The 20729-nt window shown below is 43.7% G+C and overlaps 1 protein-coding gene across 8 annotated transcripts in view; it reads right to left on the reverse strand.

Moving 5' to 3' along the window:
* Positions 1-10234, reverse strand: part of kn (EBF transcription factor knot) — a 30931-nt gene extending 20697 nt beyond the window's left edge. For 3 of the 8 annotated variants that reach the window (XM_032436270.2, XM_032436269.2, XM_032436272.2), the window contains exons 1-3: positions 9332-10234; positions 4775-4992; positions 4659-4714 (exon numbers count right to left, since the gene is read on the reverse strand). In XM_032436270.2, coding sequence (XP_032292161.1) covers positions 4659-4714; positions 4775-4992; positions 9332-9507 — 450 coding nt within the window. In that variant the 5' untranslated portion in view covers positions 9508-10234. The remainder of the gene's footprint in view (positions 1-4658; positions 4715-4774; positions 4993-9331) is intronic. The other 5 variants (XM_032436267.2, XM_002050048.4, XM_032436268.2 and 2 more) reach the window with 2 other exon arrangements.
* Positions 10235-20729: the final 10495 nt, after the last annotated feature.

The following is a 20729-nucleotide window of genomic DNA, read 5'->3' on the forward strand; positions in this document are numbered from 1 at the left end:
AGCAGGAACGGCAGGATATCAGAAAAAAAAACATACGGCAAGCGACAAAAAATCAACAGACAGCAACAAAAAAAACCGAGTGTTGATGTGATGGGCCCAACATGGACGGGCGGACATGGCCAGGAGATGGTAATGAAAGCTGAAGCCGGAGCTGGAGCTGGAGCTGGATGTGGAATTGGCGGCTGAAGAGTTGTCGATTGACGTGGCTGTTAAAATTTAAACGCTGCGCATAAAATTGTTCAACATTGCGCCCTTAAATGCTTTGTTTTGTTTTTTTTTTTTTTTTGCAAATTGTTATTATCGCTTTTTAAATAAAAAGCGCAGCGGCTTTTGCATTATTTACGCGCTTGCATGCTGCATATTTAACGTGGAAATAAAAATCTCGCCAAACAAGATAAATTATCGCAGGCAGCAACATACGAGTACAGTAAAAACCAGCGTAAAAACAAAATAAAAAACCTTTGTTTATAAAAAAAACAAAAAAAAAACGAATTGAGGGTTACTCTTAATTTATTAAAGCGCCATTTATCAGCGCAGCCCCGGTCCAGGGTAACGCATAAATTTCAGAGCGCAGGACCCAGAACCCGGAGACCCGAAAGGCACATCAGGACTCGCGTGAGGAGCTATCTTCATGAGTTCTCTCTGAGCTTGGCAGGACTATATTTAAACATTTTTCAACCTATTTTGTTTAAAATAATATAAAAGTAATATTTCTATAATTTTAAAGGGATTGAGAATGGGGCAAAGATACAAAGATACACAGCGTAATAGTTGAGGTAGACAAGAATATACACATGCGCATGTAGCTACACATGCATGTAAGTGTGTGCTGCAGGCGACAACATTTGCATAATGAACGCGATATAAAGGGCAGTTTTTTGCTTTGTTGCCCCACGGTGCGGCGCCAACCGCAGAAATGGAAATGCACTTGCCGTGAAAGCATTTTTAATCGTATTGCCACACACACACGAACACCACCAGCAGAGACAAGTGCATGTATGCATACACATGTATGCATGCAGACACTCACACACACGCATGCATATGTGCAAGCAAATCAGCAACGCAAATGGCGACTGTTTGGAGAGTTTCTGTGCAATCTGTTAAATTTACTGAATTGCCAACAGCAATAAAAACAAAAGCAATTGTTCACTGGATAAAATGGCAAAAATGAAATGTGAAATGTGTTATTAATCGAAAATTTTCACGCTTTTATTTTTAAGTGTTGACATACAAATTAATATTATCGCTTAATTAACACGCACAAAGGAGCTTCGCATGCGAGAGAGAGAGAGAGAGAGAGAGAGCGCGACAGAGAGAAACGCATGCTGATGCGTGCGCATTGAAAAGAGCGAGATATAGCATGTCTGCCCTCGTAATGGCGTATGATCTATGTGTTGTATGCGTGCATATTCATTAGTGATGAGCACTATTGCAATTTTGGCTGCAGTCGCAGTGAGACAAGTGTTGTTAAGTGACTGCATTTATGAGTAGAGCTTATAGAGGCAAATCGCAGTCACTTGTCACAGTAGCTGGCATTTGAGTGTGGCGCATCTCTAATATTTATCCGGTGCTGCAATTGGGCAGCTCAGCTGCAGCAACGGCTTTTTTAAGCGACTCATTAGCTCGCGCTGCGAATAGCCTGCACAATTTTGGGCTGTTTCTGCTGCACAGTGTCCACAGCACACGGTTATCTGGGTGCATTAATCGCCGCATATCGGCCATCGGGAATCTCCCTTTACTGTTTTTGGGTTTAGAATTTCGATGCGCTTTTTTGGCCGGCCGCATAATGCGTGTAAATCGCGATAAGCGCGATTTTGGCAGCGGGCCTGCCAAACCAAAGGATTTTGGGCAGTTGTCGCAGTTGGCACTCGCTATTGTTTTATGTTTATGCCGGGCCCACAGCCAGGACCAGGACCAGGATCAGGAACGGGCCGGGATGTGAACGCGAACACGCTGTGAAATATGAGCGCAAATGAAGCGACTGCCGCACCAATTGAGTCGTACGCATCCAGGGCGTCCTGGTCCTCCCTCTCCCCATGCTCCTGCTGCCGCTGGTCGTTAGCTCAAATTGCAATTGCGCCGCCTTCGTGGCGGTACGGGCCTGGCGTTTGGTCGCGTTGTATTGCCAGTTATCTGATCGAATGTAATTATGATTATGACGATGATTTGCAACATTGCCAGCCTTCTGACAAGGACGAAACAGCCAGCGAACTGAGGGCATGCCGATAAAAATCGCGGGCTAGAGGCAAGGGTTTTTCGGCTACCCTCTCGGCTGCGGCACGTGACAATTGTCCTGCTTTTTCATTGCTTTCACATCAATGCCTAAGACAATGTCTCACAGCACACTTGGCTGTTGTTTAATCGCATTGCTGCTACAGTTTCGAATTTCACTTTCCCGCCAGCCGCCCCTGATAAGCAAGGTTATCCCCGGCTCACGTCTGCCTCCTTATTTACCTGTTACGCACAGTTTGTGCTTCAGATAAAACACTGTGCCCACCGCCTGCCACGTGTATGCAAAAAAAAATGAGCACAAAGGGGATGACATCTGACCAACTCGAGCTCTATTTATAGTATACAACCTATGGAGAGCAACTCCGTCAGCCTCAGTTGAATGCTAAAATCCAACTAATCCGATCAAATGATTGTTCTTTTTGTTAGCCCTCATTCCTGTTGACTCTGGCAATTGCAACTCATTTTAAACCCGTCTGACAACTGACAGACAGTCAGTTAAATGTTGCTCGGACTCGGGGTAGCTAACATACGACAAATACTTGGCAAAGTTTTCAAGTCCATTTAAAAAACAGTCGTAAATGCATTTAGATATTTTTTGTAAGAACCTTTTTCCTTTTAGTTCTAGTCTTTTATCTTGAGCATTTTAGAATTAGTCTCTTAAGCATACCTCGAAGATTATAATGGCTTAAATTGGTATTTAGGTTCTCGTATATATAAGTCAGACATATTTTACTGTTCTGATAACTTCCTCCATTTTCCATTAGCTTGCTAACACCTTTAATAAGTGGAAAGTTATCGGACTATAAGCTCCGAAGTTATTAAGAGCGCATTTAAAGAAGAAAACTAGAATGTTTTTATGGTCTTCTTGGAGCTAGTTCCAGGGTATTTTCTGGTCGGACACTTCTGATTAATTAAAAACTAATTAATCCACTTTTATACCTTTATCGCGTATTGTTATCATATAAATTGTATTGTATAGAGTATTTCATCTTCGTCGAGCTTAGGTTTTTATCGTTGGAAAATATGCAAAAATGTTAACATTAAATGGGTTTCTCATGATTATGTGTTGGGTAATTTTCTGATTCCTATTATTAGTTATGCGATAATTTTTTATTGCCTTGAAATTCTTATGAAACATGCTCAAAATAAGCAAAGAAACTAAATGCCACCCGAATCGTTCGATATTCACAATATTATTTGGTAATCAAATACAAATTGTTGACCTTAATGAAATTGCTGAGAAGCTTGTTAGGCTTATGCTATCGCTAAATATTTTGCGATTAAATTTCATTCGCACCGAATGTGCACACATAATGGATTCCTGACACTGGTGACCGGCTCCGGTTCGGGGGAGGTATCGATAATTTGTGGATGGATTTATTGCGATCGGGTGAAAGCAACGCCCACAGTGGGCGACAAAATAATGGAATGCCAAGAAAGCACGAAACGAAAGCAAACGAGAGCCGAACAAACGACAAACGTCTATAAAAATTTGTCACTCGAGAAATTAATTGCCCTTGAAAAAAGGGGACTAGAGGCAGCAGGCGGCAGGCAACGCACACGCATTAGGCGCACACAAAGCTGACATATGGTGCACTGCAGCAAGGAATACGCACATCCAACGGGCACCCACAACAAAGCGCATTAGCCATGTTCGATTGGATTGGACGCCCCCGGCCCCTGGCCCTGGACGCGAGCTCAGTCTCAGTCACACCCCTTTCGGAGGCGCGACCTGACGGCGACGCGTCGTTTGAATGAATTGCTCGTTTGGCTGGCCAAAAGGCAGCTCCAGCTCCAGGCCAGTACCGTTTGACGACTCAATTTATTGGCAGTGCGCGCCGAGAACTTGCACAGAGGACACACTTAATTAGCCGTGACAATCAATTTCAAATGCAACTTATGCTCGAATCAGCAAAACCCAAAGCGAGTGCACGGGCAACAGAAGCATCGGCAACCAAGTGGAAGGAATTAGTTTTCGATTGCGTGGCACAAATAAAAAAACAAAAAAAAAAAACACTCGACTAAAAAATGAGCAGCAGCAGCAGCTCGTTTTCGGACTGAATGGGGATGAAGAAAATGAACTTTAAGTCTATTGAAATTAATCTCTATTAAACTTAGCTAAGCAATCAAATTAGGTTGAACATCTGTAAGGGAATATCAAGCTTTTCAACTATTTCTGTTGCGGTCAAAGTTCAAATCATTCTCAACGATTTGCCAAGTCCGACAAATGTTTGAAAAATCAAACTTTACCATAAAATGAGTTTGAAATTCTGTCCCAATTATGAATTTATTGGCGCAGAAGCAATCGCATCTAAGTTCTTTGTTTTGGAGAACCTTACACTTATCACGTTTTGTTTAACATAATATTTATATGGGTAAAATTTGAATGTCCAGTTGTGAAGAGGATTTTTTTAAGAACTTACCGCTTTGGTTACTGAATCGATGAGTCTCACAAAAATGTCCTGCTCCTGTCGTGCGCCTGCAATAAAAATATTCATTTAAGAGTTGGCCCAACAATCCTGGATTTTGACGCTCTTACCATTCGCGTAGAGCAGCTGCAGGCGATACTGGATGCCGTTGTTGGTCTTTGTCGAATCCGATTCCGAGTCCTTCTCGATGAAGCCAATGAAGGCGGTGCGCTCGATCTCGATGGGCTGCCCGGCGCGATCGTAGAGCGCAATCACAAAGTGAAAGAAATTCGATTTGCGCAAATTGCTGGGCGGCTGCTTTTCAAAGTGGGCGCGGCCAATGCCAAGACTGCAATTAGAAGGCGAAAAATGTCTCTTTAAAACGGGCCTAAACAAACGCGCCATCTAATTATGCTATTAGCCCAGTAAACGGAGGGCCCTGCGCAGGCAATTAGCTGTGCTCTGTCCCAACTAATATGCCTCATTGTTTGGAAGAACTCAATTACTTGACGGTGACATTTAACCAGCAGCCGGTGGCCAGTGGCCAGTGACAGCTATCATTAAAAGCGCATAAGCAACTTCAACGTGACACAATAATCCTGATGAATAAAGGAATTAACACACAACAGCTTCAGGGGGGCGGGGACTTGGCCAGAGACCGGGACAGCAAAGAGTGACTCGTCAGACCGCAAACAACAACAAATATTTATGTTATGTGGGCCAAGCAAACACTGTAATTATAAGGACAGAACAGGACGGGACGGGACAGGACAGGACCTTAACATGGCCGTGGACATGGGCCAAAGGCTTGTCCACTCCATATGCCAAATGTCAACAGTGCAACTCCTGCGACTCCTGCGACTCCTGCTGCTCACCTTATGGCAGACTCGTGTCTCTGTCTGTGTCTGTGTCTGGGGCTGTCAGCGCAATTACCGGACAATGCTAACTACCTGGCTGGCGCAGGAGCTGCGACCCTCGGACACGGCCGAGTAGTTAGGTCCTGCAGCGCTTTCGTTTCATATGCATAACGAACAATTTAATTTAGAAAATGCTGATTTTATCAGATTTCTATTATTTATTCAGCAAATGTCAAGAAGTATCGCGCGTGCTCCTCCGCCCCTCAGCCCCACCGCCCGCCTCTTTCCGCCTGCAATTATATACACATTTGCCAAAGAATAATGCCAGTGGACTTGCTCAAACTGGGGCTGCAGCTAATGATAGTCGCAATGATAAATCGTTTGAAAATTATCCACTCCACACCCAAAAAAAAAAAGCCCGAATAATACGCGGACTGCGACTCAGTTTTAGTTGTGTAATCAGAAAATGTTACTTTGTTTCAACTATTTGTTGTACTTTTCTATATTTTTTTTTTTTACTGTTTTGATTTTCAGCAAATAATTATACTTTTTGTTTGAACAGCATGGATTCAATCCCAGAGGTATTCCCTGAAATTATTTCGACTGCGACACATATTGATTAGATTGAGTATGATATATATGGGTTATAATGCCTTTTGAATGTAAGACTTTTATTTATTTTGTTCAAATACATTTGAGAATACAAGCGCTTGTCCGACTGACACTGATTGGTGGGCTAGAAAGAGCTTTCTTCTGGAACGATCGTGAGGAGAACTGTGATCAGAATTTTCAGAACTGGACTCAATTTAAAGAGTTCAAAGAATCCCGAGATCTTTCTACGATTCACTTTTAATTTATCTCTATTGCCTGCAGTTTTCGACTTTATGCAATTGGGAACTCTCATTGGACTTACATGCAATTTCAATTTAGCAATTTGCGAAAACAAATGAAATTAGACAATTTGTGGCTGGATGGCCGAGTGTTCAAATCGGCCACTGCAACAGGAATAGGCCAGCAAAACAGGAACAGGGCCAATGCACAGAGGCGAATCATCAATGGGCTGGGTTGGCAACTGGCGGCCCACACAAAGTTCCGCATGATGTTCGGTCTGGGGAAATACGACACATAAATGCCAGACATGTTACATTCTGGGCGAAAGGTTATTGTTATGGCGCCAAACGGTTCCAAAAGTGAACAGCAAAATAACCCAACGACTGAGAGCTGGCAAATAAAAAAAAAAAAAAAAAGGAACTGCGACTGTACAACGTCCTGTTCCTCCCTCTCCACGCCCACTCCGAATGCGGGCTGGAGATTGGGTCTGGGAGCTAAGCACTCGATTGTTGACTTTTCCGACTTGGTCGCATTGTGGACTCTTTCGTTCTATGGCTTGTTTGCACTTGCCGCCAATTTGCGAAAAACGTTTTGTGGCCGCTTTGCTGTTGATTTTATTATGCCAACATTTAATTGTCGGAAATCGATGCCCAGGTGACCAGGCCGGGCAGGTGCGGGGCAGGGGAAACGCGAGTGAGCATTGGGGGAGGAAGGGCGATTCGTGGTCACGTTTTGCCTATTCCGCGCACGTGAATTTCCACATGCTCCTTTGTTTTTTGTTGTTGTTGTTGTTGTTGCTTGAACTGCACTAAATTCACATCGAATGTCCTTTAAAAAGGACACTTTATTTCCGAAAATGGTCGTGGAACACATTTTATAGCCATTGTTGCATTGTTTCCAGAGGCTGCCGCCTCGATTGCAGTTCACAGCAATCTTTGTTGAAATAAATTTCAAATATTTCTGATTTATGATCGAATTTGTTGCTGCCCAGCTTTTTGTTGCCTGTCTGAACAAGTACTTAGTACACAATATGTGACAATAGATAAATAAATAAATGGCCAAAGTGTAGCTCGCATTGACTTGCCCGATAATTGTGCAATTTATTCCCTGGCCAAAGTTTTGCGATGCATTGTTAAAAACTTTCTTAACTTTAATCACGTTTAATAACGAAAGCAGCTAAACTCGAGTTCAACTGTAAGTTACACTAGCCAGCAAAAACATTATTTGATTCCATTTCGCATAACTATTTTCATTTCCCAGAATATATCAAATTGTGTTCTCCCTTAATTGTAATGTAAAACTCGTGAGATTTTAAGAGCTTTTAACTCGCAAGTCGACTTAAATGAGTTTACAAAAAATAGTGATAAAAATTAAAATATTTTTGAGTTACAAAAATATGAAAAAGTATAAAGTACATTTTCTTCTTATTTTCAAACTACAACATGTACGAAATAAATTCTAAACGAAATGATTAAAATAAGTTTTTCTTTCTAAATATTTTATTTTTTTTGCACAATAAAAATATTCCAATTGAACAATAAACTATTTCTTTTTAAGAGCTGCGATATTTATATTTTATAGTATACTCATATCTCTCGGATTTACCTGAGATCACAGCGCATTATCTTATTGTTAGTATTGTTCAGTGTCTGATTGTGATTATGATCCTGATTTAGATTGTCTTCGTGCTGCAAATGCAGCTGATGCTGGCCTTGTCTACTGCAGTGACTGCTACTGCAACTGCTGCTGCTATTGCTGCTGGCACTGCAGGTGTGATTGTGACCGTTAGTGCTCAGGTGTGTGTGGGAGTGTGTGTGTTGTGCGTGTTGTTGCTGCTGCTGTTGATTTGCCGTCGCTGAATGCACGGAATGAAAGCCCGCTGTCATCTTCGCACTCGCATTCACATTCGCACTTTCGGTTTCGGTTTCGGCCACGCGCGCACTTCTTCTGGGCGCGAACATCTCACGCAAAAAACATCTCAGACGCAACTAAACAAACGCGCCGCAAAGAGGAGAAGCTTTCGCGAGAAGTTGAAAGCAAAGAATTGCCGCAACCCCGCAGCCGGGGGCGCTCTGCTTCTAATTCAATTGAAATGAACGCCAAGGCGAAAGTAAAAGCGAAAGTGAAGCGCCAACAAAAACATCCCTTTGAGCGCACGGGCTACCAAAAAGCACGCCAGCTCAAAGGCAAAGCAGCTCACGCACTCCGTGCGTCCCGTCGGAGCATCCCGGCATCAGAAGTCAACCCCCGGAAAGTGCGTGCGGCCCCCCTTCAAAAGAAGACGTCTAGTCGAGCCGGTTTTGCTTTCGAGTGGAACTTTGAGTGGAATTTGGTTAAGTCTGTGGCCGGTTGCGTGGGCAGCGGGGGCACTCGGATGTCCGCTCATAAAAAGCCCCTTGTTTGACTGACTAACTGAGTACGGTATTGGGAATTGCTCCCCCCGGGGCATTCGTATCGGTCATGCCGGCTTTAGCAAAGGTAAACAAACGCTTTTTTGGAGACTTTTTGTTTGTCCAAACTTTTTGTTGCCGCAACATGCGACATGTTGCTGAGGGCATTCCAAAATGTTGACGATTTATTGCTAGGCACACAATTGTTAGAAGATTTGCAGAGCTTGGTAATTGCATATGGATATAGGGATTGTTACTTTTAAATCATTTCAGGGAGCATTACGTGGAAAAAAATTAGGAGCTAATATACATATTTTACAGGAATTCAAATGCTTCCGGGCACAGGTGAAATTGTACAGACTGGAATTGGGAACACATTTCCATTAATAACATTGTTAAGCTTTCCAAATATCATACTGATATTATTACAATTGAGTAATTGTTCCTATTCGTGGAGAGAATAGAATCTCGGGCACAGTGTTTGCCTAGCTACTAATCAGCTTTGTTTGCACATACAAAAATCCTCAATTAGTTTTAGCTAGGCATATTTTTAAATTGTTTAGCTTAATAAGTATTATATTCATGTCTTGCCCTTGTGCACTGAACTTACTTGGTCTGATCGACGACTGGCTGCATGGCCCACCGCCCGCCGAGGGGCTCCTCCTTGAGGGATGTCATCGGTCCTCGCGGCTGATTCATGTCCGCCGCCGTGGGTGGCAGGCTGAACATCAAGCTGCCCGCGGATCTGGGGCCCGCACTCGGATAGAGCTTGCGTCCCCACTCCATGCCTAGCTCCAGCGTGGGCCACGGGGAGGCCGAGCTAAAGCCCGGCACCGGCTCCTCGGAGCGCAGCTTGAAGCTCTCGGCGCTGGTCAGGGGCGCTGTGCTAGCGAAGTGATGGTGCTGGTGGAGATCAGCGTACGGGTAGTCGCTCACTTTACTGTAGTTGCTCGCGGCGGGCGTTGTTGCAATTGTGGCAGCCGTGGTGAATGTTGTTGTTGCCGGCGCTGCTGTTGCAATTATTGCCACGATTTGACACTAAGCACAGATTCTGTTTCTGTTTCTCTGGGTCACTCGATCTCTGTCTCTCTCTCTAGAGAGGCACGGCAATCAATAAAGCGCGACACGGATACGGTTCACGGACACGGAAACGGCCACAGCCACGGTTACAAATACAAATACGAATATAGTTGCAGATACAGATACAGATCCAGTTAGAAGTGCGGACGCTGAGCTCTTAATCTGATACCGGCGCACAAATCGACACTGAAGGCAATTGTAATTGGGGGTTTTGGGCCCGTTTTGATTTTAACCCAGTATTGGTATTATGTGAAGGTTGTGTAGGTATTGGTGTTGGTATTGCGTGCGGGTGTACCTCTGTGTGTGTGTGTGTGTGTAAGTGCCAATGCACCGCGGAGAATTTGGGATTTTCGGAAAATTGGTCTCGCAACAAGTTTAAGCGGCGCGCGCTACCGTCCCGAGTGGCTGTTAAACCCCAACTGAATCCGAGTCTGCTGCGATGCTGCTGCAACCGAAAGGCAACTGCGCAGCTTCGAGCTGCGAGCTGCGACGCCAACAGCAGCGAAGGCAGCGCAATTGAAGCCGCAACGACCAACGAGAGTTGAAGTCGCGGTGGAAACGAAACGAGCGTGCGCCGCAGGAGCACAGCGGGCGGTTGTCGGCGCAGAGCACGGCCGGGGTCCGGAGAGGGTGCATTGCAACAATAAGACATGACTGCGACTAAGCGTGAGGCATGAACGAATGGAAATCTAACCTATCGCTGGGAGTGGTGGTTTTTCAGGCCGGGCACAGAGCAGCGCACAGGCCAAAGGGAAACCTGTGCCCGTCCGCCGAGAGCCGAACTGTCAGCAACCATCCACCAACGATGACGATGACGACGCGACGGCAGCAGGCGAGGACGTGGGCCAGACAGAGAGCCAAGCGACAAAGCGAGACGCCGCTGCAGAAGAGAGTGTGAGAGAGCGGGAGAGAAACAACTTCAGAGAATAATTGTATTTGTGTGGGTGTGTGTGTGTGTGTGTGTGTGTGTGTGTGTGTGTGTGCGTTTATGTGTGGGACTAGGACGCCGACGCTGACCTGCTGTGGGGCTCCGGAACGCTGTGAATTGGCACAGAGGCAACGACGGTGCCTCCGTCTTCTGCACAGTCCAACTGGGTGCCCGGTTAGCCCCTGGTCGAGAGGCGTGCTGCCAGACAGCCGCGTTGTGCCATTGTTTGGCCCAAGTCCGCCAGGTCCCCCTCGGTGGCTCGGTGGCTTATCTATGGCTATTCCCAGGCAACTGCTGCCAACATTTTAGGCCCTAAGAGCCGTGCCAGCTGCAGCTACCGTAGCCAAAGTGTCAACGCCCCATCCCAACGCAGCACACAGCAAGCCATTTGGGAATCGAAACAAAATGTCATTGTGTGCCCGCCGCTGATTGGCCAATCTGGTTTCAGCGGGATTTAATCCATCAGCCAAAGAGAGCACTTTGCTGAGAGCGAGAGCGAGACTGCTGCTCTTAGCCGCATGTCGGCAAAGCAGTGCAACGCGGCAAGCAGTGCGCAGCGAAACGAACGGAAAAATGAAACTGAAAAAATAAAAAACTGAAAAATAGTTTTAATGCGCGTAAAATATAAAAAATAAAACAAATTTTTGCCAAAATGAACTGATAAAAATTTATTTAAATTATTTCAATATATGTTAAATATTGTGTATTGTTTAAAAATGTGAATTAGCAAATGCAGTAAGCACCTCTTTCATATCTTCTTAGACATTTTGACATTGTCTTCAACTGTTCATCAATTTTATTAAATTTTAAATACTTATTTTTTAATTTATTAATTTTCTAATATTATATTTTATTTATTCATTTATTATGTTTACTTCACTTTGACTAAAAAGTCAAACAAATAATGAACTGCACTTGGATTTTCCTATTCTCTAAGCAAGTTGTCAAACAATTTCGAGTACCTACTCGTACAACAACTGGTGCCACCTCCTGGATTAGCATTGGGTCGTGTCATGTTAAAATTACAAACATAAGCGAAACCGCCCTCACATTTTCACGCCTCGTTAGGAAAAACAACGGGCAGTCAGTCAGTCAAACTATTTGCATTTTCCGCATTTGCGGTTTCTCACTATGCGGTCGTAGGGTCGATTCCATTCAGAGAGACGCCGACATGCTTCTGTGAACTAATGTGGGGGGTGTTTTAATCTCCGTACGGGTTGTCATGCTTGCATATGTTATTTCAAGCTAAAAAGTGCAGCAAATGGAGAGCGAGAAAAGTATGCCCGAACATGGATCTCAATATTTGTATCCCCCCAACTATTTTGTTGCAGTTGGCGTCTATTTCGGAAACCTAGTGACAGTCGAAATGTTTCCCAATAGAATAGAAAGAGTCAATGAGCAGCGGAATTTCCAAGTACATCCATATTTAATGCTCGAATCAAAAGGGCAACAAAAGATGTCCCCAGGCGTCGCTAATTAACCAATTGCTGGAGCAAAGTTTTTCAACGAAGCCGAACCCGAAGCAAAACGAAATGATTTGTTTTTCCGCAAAATCCAAGAAAAATTTGAATTTTACCGGGCCAACCGAACAGAAGCGAAAGTATGCGGCACTCATTAGCGCCGCGGCGACCACAAAATCTGTGCCAGGGTCTGCGACTTCGATGCTCCCGGGCGAATAGTCCGTCTGGCTGTCGGTTGGTCGCTGGTCCAACTCCAGCGGACGTTCGATTAACCCCTTTTATCACGCGCTATTCTCCACGGGCACTGGCCCAGGGGCCGGGACCGGGACCGAATTTTGTTTGCCGCCTGGCAGCTGTCATAGAACACCTCACCTCACCTCACTCCGGCGCGCCTTGCCTCGTACTGCCTCCCACCCCTGGCAGTTGTTTGTTTTTGTCGTCTGTGTGTCGCATTTACGACTGCCGGCGACCATTCAAAATCATTGGTGACTCAAATTTGAATTGTTTTCAATTGGATTACATGGCAGGCTCACTAACCAATTGCTAAATAATTTTCTGGCAACTTAATCCCGTGCCCCTCAGCCACAGCCTCGGCCTCAGCCTGGGCCTCTGCCACGGTTTCAGGTCCGCGTGACTGACAATTAAATTCTCGCTGTGACTGCAACTGCGTGCGACTTAAGGGATTAGCAAAGTTGTCCTCATTATCACAAACGCTGCCATTAAATGTGCGGATTGACTTTTAACCAAAACAAACAAAAAGACAATAAGCCGAAGAGATGTTCAGCCAAATGACACCGATGACAGCTTCGGCTGAGCTGGGAAATTGGTGGTTTTGAAAGTTGGCCAAAAGTCAACTGCTCATAATTAAGATCTTAACGACAACCTTGATTGTGATTAAGGGAACTCACATGAATCATTAATAGTACACTTTTAAGATAGATAAACAGACAAAATAAAGCAAAGGCATCTCCGAGCTCATGATCAGCAGCTTGACACTCTGCAAAAAGTGTGGCTAAAATGTAAGTACGAAATGAAGAACTAATTATTTAGACTTCATTAGCTTTCCCAAGCGTTTCGATTAGTAAAATCGATATTACTATTTATAAGTATTACTAAAGTTCTTGGATGGCAAATCAAGAAATATTTTTTAAAATGTAAATCCTTCTAATACTTTATTACTTCGTACGCTTTTTAGGAAAGTGAGTATTTGATGAGGTTCCACATGATTTGGCCCGACGCCATTTTCGAATCGTAGCCATGAATAAATTAAATGTACATAATGCCCGAACAAGACGCGCATGTAAATGCCCCATTTGTCAACCATAAAGGAAAGGAAGGAAAAACAAAGCAATATTTTTGACTTTGCCATATGCAAGACATTCACAGAGGCGAGCCATAAATAAGCCGGTGTCGAGTGGGAAAGGCGGGGTTGGGGGATAGTAAGGAAATTTGAGGCGCGAACATTTTAATTAGTTTCCTTTTATGCATTTTCTCAAGTGTGCCGCAAGTCCTGGTCCTATTGGGATCCTGGCCGTAGCCGTTCCTCCTGCTGTTTCTGGGCCGGGCTGCAGACCAATATGCAAATTAGCTCGGAGTAATGTCGAGGGAAGCAGCAACAGCAGCAGTCGAATGAGACGCACACCGTAAGCATAAATCATTTTAAGTTTCAGTCTCTCTGATTCTATTGAGATTTTGTCTCAGGCGAAGATTCTAGAGAGGGACAGCCGAGGCGCAGCGCAGTCCAAGTTCTTCAAGTCATCATCATCTATTCATGGAATTTGCTTAAGACGCTCTGTGCTCTCTGTGGATTTGAGATGTGGTATTGTCAAAACGGCAGATGCCGTCGGTTTGTTTAACAATAAAAGTATCTTTGGAAATGACAACATATGACAGTTGCTTTGTCTGTGATCCAAACAGAGGAGCGCGAAAGACCACCAAAGTTTCCGATGGAAAAAGGCGATAGACACCGTAACAGATACTCATCCTATCCGAGAGGTATAGAGAGAGAGTTGTATGCCCCTCCCGAGTAACAGCCCTTAAGTTGTTGGCAAATTGCACTTGCCACAATCGAAAAATTACCCCCACCCGGACCGCATCGGGCACAAGTGCTGAAGTGTTTGCCACTTGAGTCAAGTTCGGTTTCGAGTGCAACTTGTTGTGTGCCCCGGTCGAGGGGGTGGCCGATCGAACGGCGCGGCACGTGGCCGGCTTTGGCGGGGCGGTAGTTTAGACAGCTCGGCTAAAAAACACAAAAGCCAAGTAAATTTAATTAAATTATCTCGAACACGTGTTTGACCAAATGCAACGATTTTGCAAAACAATCGAGACCAGTTTAAATATTTACAAAGCGCTTGCTAAACGTCGTCAGGGGGGTTTGATAACGGCCTCTAAAAAAAAGGTTTCGTTTACATAAGAGAAATATTTTCTTGTTTTTTATTTTTCTGAGATTTATTATGCTGGCTGCTGTGCAATAGCTTTGCCGCAGGGCTCTTTAAAAGATTCTCACAGCCCGTCAAGGTGTTTGAACTTTTTCGCACATCTCAATGGAGCCACTAGCCGGTAGCTTATCAGCCGGCGCAGACCTGTTTCCCAGTCGAAGGCAACAGCCTGGACAGCGGAAAGCAAAAACCAAAATACATACAAAAAGCAACAAAAATGACCAGTTCATAAATATTTACCAGTTGGACGGACTCTGTGCGATCTCGGTGACTGATAAGTTGAAGAAGGGAAAACAACTTTGGAGCATGCCATAAATACGAAACACCAAATAAGCGACTGCAGCCAAATCAAATGAAAAATCTTATGAAAAATGCGTTATTGAAAATGGTTTAAATTTGGGGACAAAGTTCATTAGCTTCAGAGCACAGGTGCCCAAAATTGGCAGCGATTGATACGTTTGGCCTGCGGAGTTTCAAAAGATTCAAGTTAGCCAAAAATAACTCACAGACGCATTTTAAATTATGCGTATAAATAATAGCACGAATGTAATTAAAGACAGAAATTAACTACTTTAAAATTGTTATATAATATTAAGCATAAGTTAGAAGCTTGCAGGCGGCTTCAATCTCCGGACAAGATAGCTCAAAACAGGCTATGCGAAAAGTATATAAAATAAGGCACACAGTTGTGATACTTTTAAGAATCGATATTATTCTTTGGAGGGGGTCATCTAGAAGAGATTTGATAATATGATATCTGAGAAAATATACGGGCATACGGAGGAAGGGACAGAAGGTCAAGGCTATTCATGCTGATCTGAATTGCATTGCATTTTCGTGCAACTCCACGAAAAGATTAAAATGTCTTTTACAGGGTGTAACAAAACTTTTTACTGGTAAATTGAATTATCAGCTGGACTATATGCTATATCGCATATATGATTATATCGCATATAGTTTGTCAGGCCTGTTGCTATCATGCAATATTTTAGTTCCATGCCTTTGGCTCTGGGAGAAGAGTTGAAATTGAGTAAAATTGTGTTTAAAATGATTAGTAAATTATTTAGAGCACATTCGGGGCAAGTTTACGATGTGCCTCATGCATCTCATTTGGGTTTAGTGGCTCCCGCTGGGAGTGCCGAATGCATTCGAAAGCTGAGGAGAAGCAGAGGAAAGGGCGGATGGCGGGCGGCGCGGGCGTTGTAAACATGCGTGTGCCGTGTGGGGATCCTCTGGAGAACCACAAAAACGCGAAGTGCTCGCATCATGCAACGCAGCAGTGGCATGGTGTTTGGGGCACAGGGTTGGACTGGATGATGATGGAAGCGGCGACGGCAACGGCGACGGCTGGGGAGACATTGCCTTTGGTCGCACGACACATTTACTAGATTAATTAGCTCATTTAGAGTTAACAATGTTCGTGTTAATTTCAACGAATTAAATGATAACATCGTCCAACAGACTGGACAGTGTCGATAGCCCCGCAACCAACTCCAGCTCCTGCTCCCACTCCCACTCCATTTCCATTACGTCTCGAGTGACATGTCACACTTTCGGCCACGGAATGGATGATGGCCCAAATGCTTGTTGACGCTAATGTCACTATTTACGGCCTGTTGCACAGTCGGGGGTGCCGCTATCGATGCCACATTGTCGGAGCCGGGCTGTGGCAGTCGAGCCTCGATTGTTGGCATTGTCGCTGCTCGTCGCGATTTGCATAATTTGAAGCACCGCACCCATCACTTGGCTTGGCTAACGCCTTCCTCATTTGCCTTCCCCTTTGCACGGCAAGGCCAAACAAATATAATTTGACTTCATTATGCGAACAGTTGTGCCTTTAGTTTTGGTAATTTATTTCAATTTTTTTGCCGCCACGTCTCGAGAGTCGCAACGATAGATTACCACGGGTCGTCCTGTCGTTGTCATCCCCTGCCGGCATTAAGGGGTTAATGCGCCCTTAAGCCAGAAAGAGAGAGCGAGACAGAGAGAAGATGGCAGGAAATTCGTGAAAATGTTAATTTACGTGCAAGTGTGGAAAAAATTTGGTCATATGCGTTATTTGTAACTGTAATTTGAGTTTATTGTCTCTGGCTGGTCCTTGCTGGTCCTGTTCCTTGCCCAGCTGAGGCTGGCTGCAGAAGCAAGGAGGTAGCCAAAAATAATTAAATAAAAAATGTTTGTCAAAATAACATAAACAACTTCCATTTGTGCGAGTGTATGTGTGTTTGTGTGTGGATCTCTATGGCATATCCTTACGGTACTCATAATTAATTTTTGTGAAAATTTCAAGACTCATCATTACACTGCAGTGGACCAAAGTGCAGGATACAACGGCGACTCCCTGGGGAGCAACCTTTTGGCCATTTAGTGCGTCCAGCACAACACAGAAAACAGCACTAACAACACACATAACGGTATCTGCACACGGTGTGGGCGTGGTCGCTGTTCTCCGGCTTCGCAGAAGCCATCAGCTGCCTGCCGCAGCTCGTCTGGCCGCATCTCAAGACCCAGCCCAGCATTTCTAAGGACTCATTCGAATGGGCATATTGACACTTTACATTTTGCAAACCTCTTTCAGTCTCAGTCTCAGTCTGGGTCTCGGCCTCACTTTTAATCCTTCGGCATGTCCTTTATTTGTTTAGTTGTTTGTTTGTTGGCAACACGGATCACTTTAAGCACATAACCATGCATATAAATTTGATTATTATTAAGTCAGGCACATTAGTGCGAATTCCTGATGAGGCCCCTGGCAAGTTCTTTGTCCTTCGCCAAAGGGTCAGCCATTTTGTAAGCGCATGTGTGTGTGTGTGTCTGTGGCAAAGTTAATTTATAAATACTCAGGTTTATGGTTTCACGTATTAAAATATTTAGCACACTTCTTGACTGCCAACTTTGGAAAAAGCCGGCCGCCTGTGTGAGGTTTTCATACAATATTTATGAGTCCGCAGGGCGACAGCCAAAACCCTCAGTGGCCCACATGTTTGCAGGTGCGCGTGTGTGTGTGTGTTTAAACACAACACACCTCATCTTTAATGAGCCTTAATTCAACCAGCTGCCAACTAACAAGGGCCTTAAAGGTGATCTACTTTCTATCTACTCATCCATAATATTATTACATATATTTGTCAACTTTACTTCTAATTTTTTTTCTCGCGGATATTTTCCTCGAGTTTCTTAGTAAATTGTGACAGATGTGCAATTAAACTAATGAAAAGTTTTGCTTTAAATTCGCAACACTTGGCTAAAATGTGTGTATCCAAATTTTAATAATGCTTCCCAAAAGATGTACAAGCATCCTTTCTTTTGCAAATATTTTATTAGAATAAGCAATTTATTAAGTTTAAAGGATTAACTTGTTTTGGCTTCCGATGGGCGAGCTGGACTAGCTTAAATGTAAATCTAACCGAAAGATGAGTAATACAAATTGCCGTCAATTAATATATGAAAATTGGCCAAGACAATCAGCTAAGTGCTTATTATTGTTCCCCTTAACCAGGGCGTATGGCTTATTATGAGGCAGCATCTCCGGAATGGTCACTTAAATGAAGCCATTCCGAATCGATGTTGGGCTTGCGATTTCAATTATCGGGCTTGTATCGGGGGTGGTTGCAACAGGAACATGCGACCGCCGATTAGCACGTGCCGCTCGTGCGAGCTGCACCTCCCCGCCGTCGACCTGACGGCGCCACGTGACCTAAATGAGGCCGGGAGCAGTATCTGAAAATAAACATAATTATGGCAACTACGGGATGCAGTGCCACCGGGAGCGGGGCGGGGCCAATCTGATAAACGTCGCAAATCGGCAAACACGCAACTAGATTTGTCATCATCAAACAAAGTGGGCGTGAAAATTGCGGATGAAACCGGACGGAACGGCAACAAGGAAGGATGCTTGTCCGACAACATGCTCCGATACAGCATCCTGGGCGGATGCAATCATGTCTAGTCGTGTGCCAGCCTGCAAAATGGCATTATTTGCTTTTCCCAGGAACAAAAGAATAATGCACTTGCAGATAAAATAATAGCCAGAAATGTTGGGCACAGATATGGCATATGCCATTTATAGTATACCATAATCCATACCATATTCTATAAAGAAATCATTTTTAACTTTTCCAAGCTAAGCGAAGGGCAGAGCAGGGCGGGGCAGACACTCGCAGCAGCTGAGCTCAGATATGGAGCTCAGGCTTGGAGGGTTTTCTAATTTTGATGCGATTCGCGTATTTCACTTACCTCACTGTACTCCGGTTTGACCAGCACGTAGCTGGCAGACAGCTCGGCATTGTCCTGCATTCATTACACTTTCATTTGGCGGATTTCTTGGATTCCTGTCGAGCTACTTGCGCAGTTAGTTGGCATGCATGGGTTGACAGACGGCTGTGTCTCTTAGAGAATGCTGGTCCAGGCACTTGCTATTCATATTGTGGGCAACAAACTAATCATGTCCCAGCTGCCATGCCGTTACTTTGTGCACATTTTCTGATTGCAAAAATCACCGGAGAAATCAGCAAAGTGCGTGACGATTCGCCGGACGTTGCCCAGCCAAAACCAGCCCATGAAAAATCCAGTGAAATGTTGTTAGCTTTTTTTTTTGATTTGCAAGCGCAACCCTACTTGAAAGCTACTGAAGGCAATTTAGCCGCTGACAATCACAAAATTTGACACGGTTTTAGTCAGTTCTGTTTTTAGAAAAACATTGAAAATCAATTTGTACTCTAAGTATATTTTTGGCAGCCAGTTATGCAAAGCATTTGGTCAAAATGTAACAATGGAATCCCTCCCTCTTTCTGCAGGGGTGAGTCGTTTCCAATCTAATTTTAATGCTCTTGCAGATGGTATTTGTTTTATTTGATATGAATATTAGAAATGATAAAACCGAACATCTGCGTTGCCCTAAAATATAATATATTCGTGGCCAGTATTAGCCTCTGTATAATCATGTCCGTCCGTTTGTCTGCCTGACCCTTTATACATCCTATCTTATCCCACTTATATATTAAGGTATTTGATTTGGGACAAACATAAAATAAAAACGCTTGTTTTGTTATATAATTATATAATATCGGGCAAAACTTAGTATGTTAGTGTATGCATGCATGCATTTATGTATATATGTATGCATGTATGCATGCATGTTTGTTTTCCTATACCAAATGCAGGCCAAGTTTATTTTTCGCTGTGCTGCAAATTTAAATAAAACGAATTTTTGCCAAGTGCTCTACTCCTCGATTCTCAAGAATTCAAGTAGGCGCTGCACTTTCTCTTGCTTAGCTAAAAGTGAAGTGCCTTTTTTTTCATACCCTGAACCCATTAAAAATGAGTATAAGGGTATATTGTATTTGTGCAAAATCCAAATGTATGTAACAGACAGAAGGAAGCATCTCCGACCCCATAAAGTATATATATTCTGGATCAGCATCAATAGCCGAGTCGATCTTCTTAAAACTTTTTTATTTTTATCATTCATTTTATGATTCATCATTTTTATCATTTGATAAATTAAATATAAATATATACTAAGTTAACGGGAAGTTTTCTGAAAATGTTGTCAAGTAAGACGAAACATTTAAATGCTTCAAGATAAATAACTACTAGGATACGCGTTTTTACTTAAATTAAACTGTCTATTGTAAGGTAGCTTGGAGTGGTGGTTAAATTGGAACAAAGCCAATAAATCACAATGCTTAGGCCAATTTTCGGTACGTCGAGCTCGAGTTTGAGTTCGAGTTCGAGTTGTGCACTTAGTACCCATGTCCCGTAGATGTCCAGGCAGTTGTCCCAGGTCGGCTGTCAAACATAATCACCTTGAGCCGCAAGTGCCCCCGAAAACGATGGGCACAGCAGACACCCTCTCATCAGGGTCCAAGTTTTTTTTTTTTTTTTTTTTTTTGTAGCGTCTGTCTCGGAGCAAACGAATCTATTCTCAAAGGGAATTTATGCCGTTTGTCTCTGTGTGAATGAAATATTTTATTTTGGTTTTTATTATGGCCGCCCGTTCAGTTTTTAACACATTGTAGAGAATTTTTGTAATTTCAACACGTTGCAACATCCGAGGGCTGTTGCGAAACGTCGAAAACTTTTGGCAAGCCCAAAATGTTGTCC

This window comes from Drosophila virilis, chromosome 5 (assembly GCF_030788295.1).
Source record: "Drosophila virilis strain 15010-1051.87 chromosome 5, Dvir_AGI_RSII-ME, whole genome shotgun sequence".
In the NCBI taxonomy this organism is placed as follows: domain Eukaryota; kingdom Metazoa; phylum Arthropoda; class Insecta; order Diptera; family Drosophilidae; genus Drosophila; species Drosophila virilis.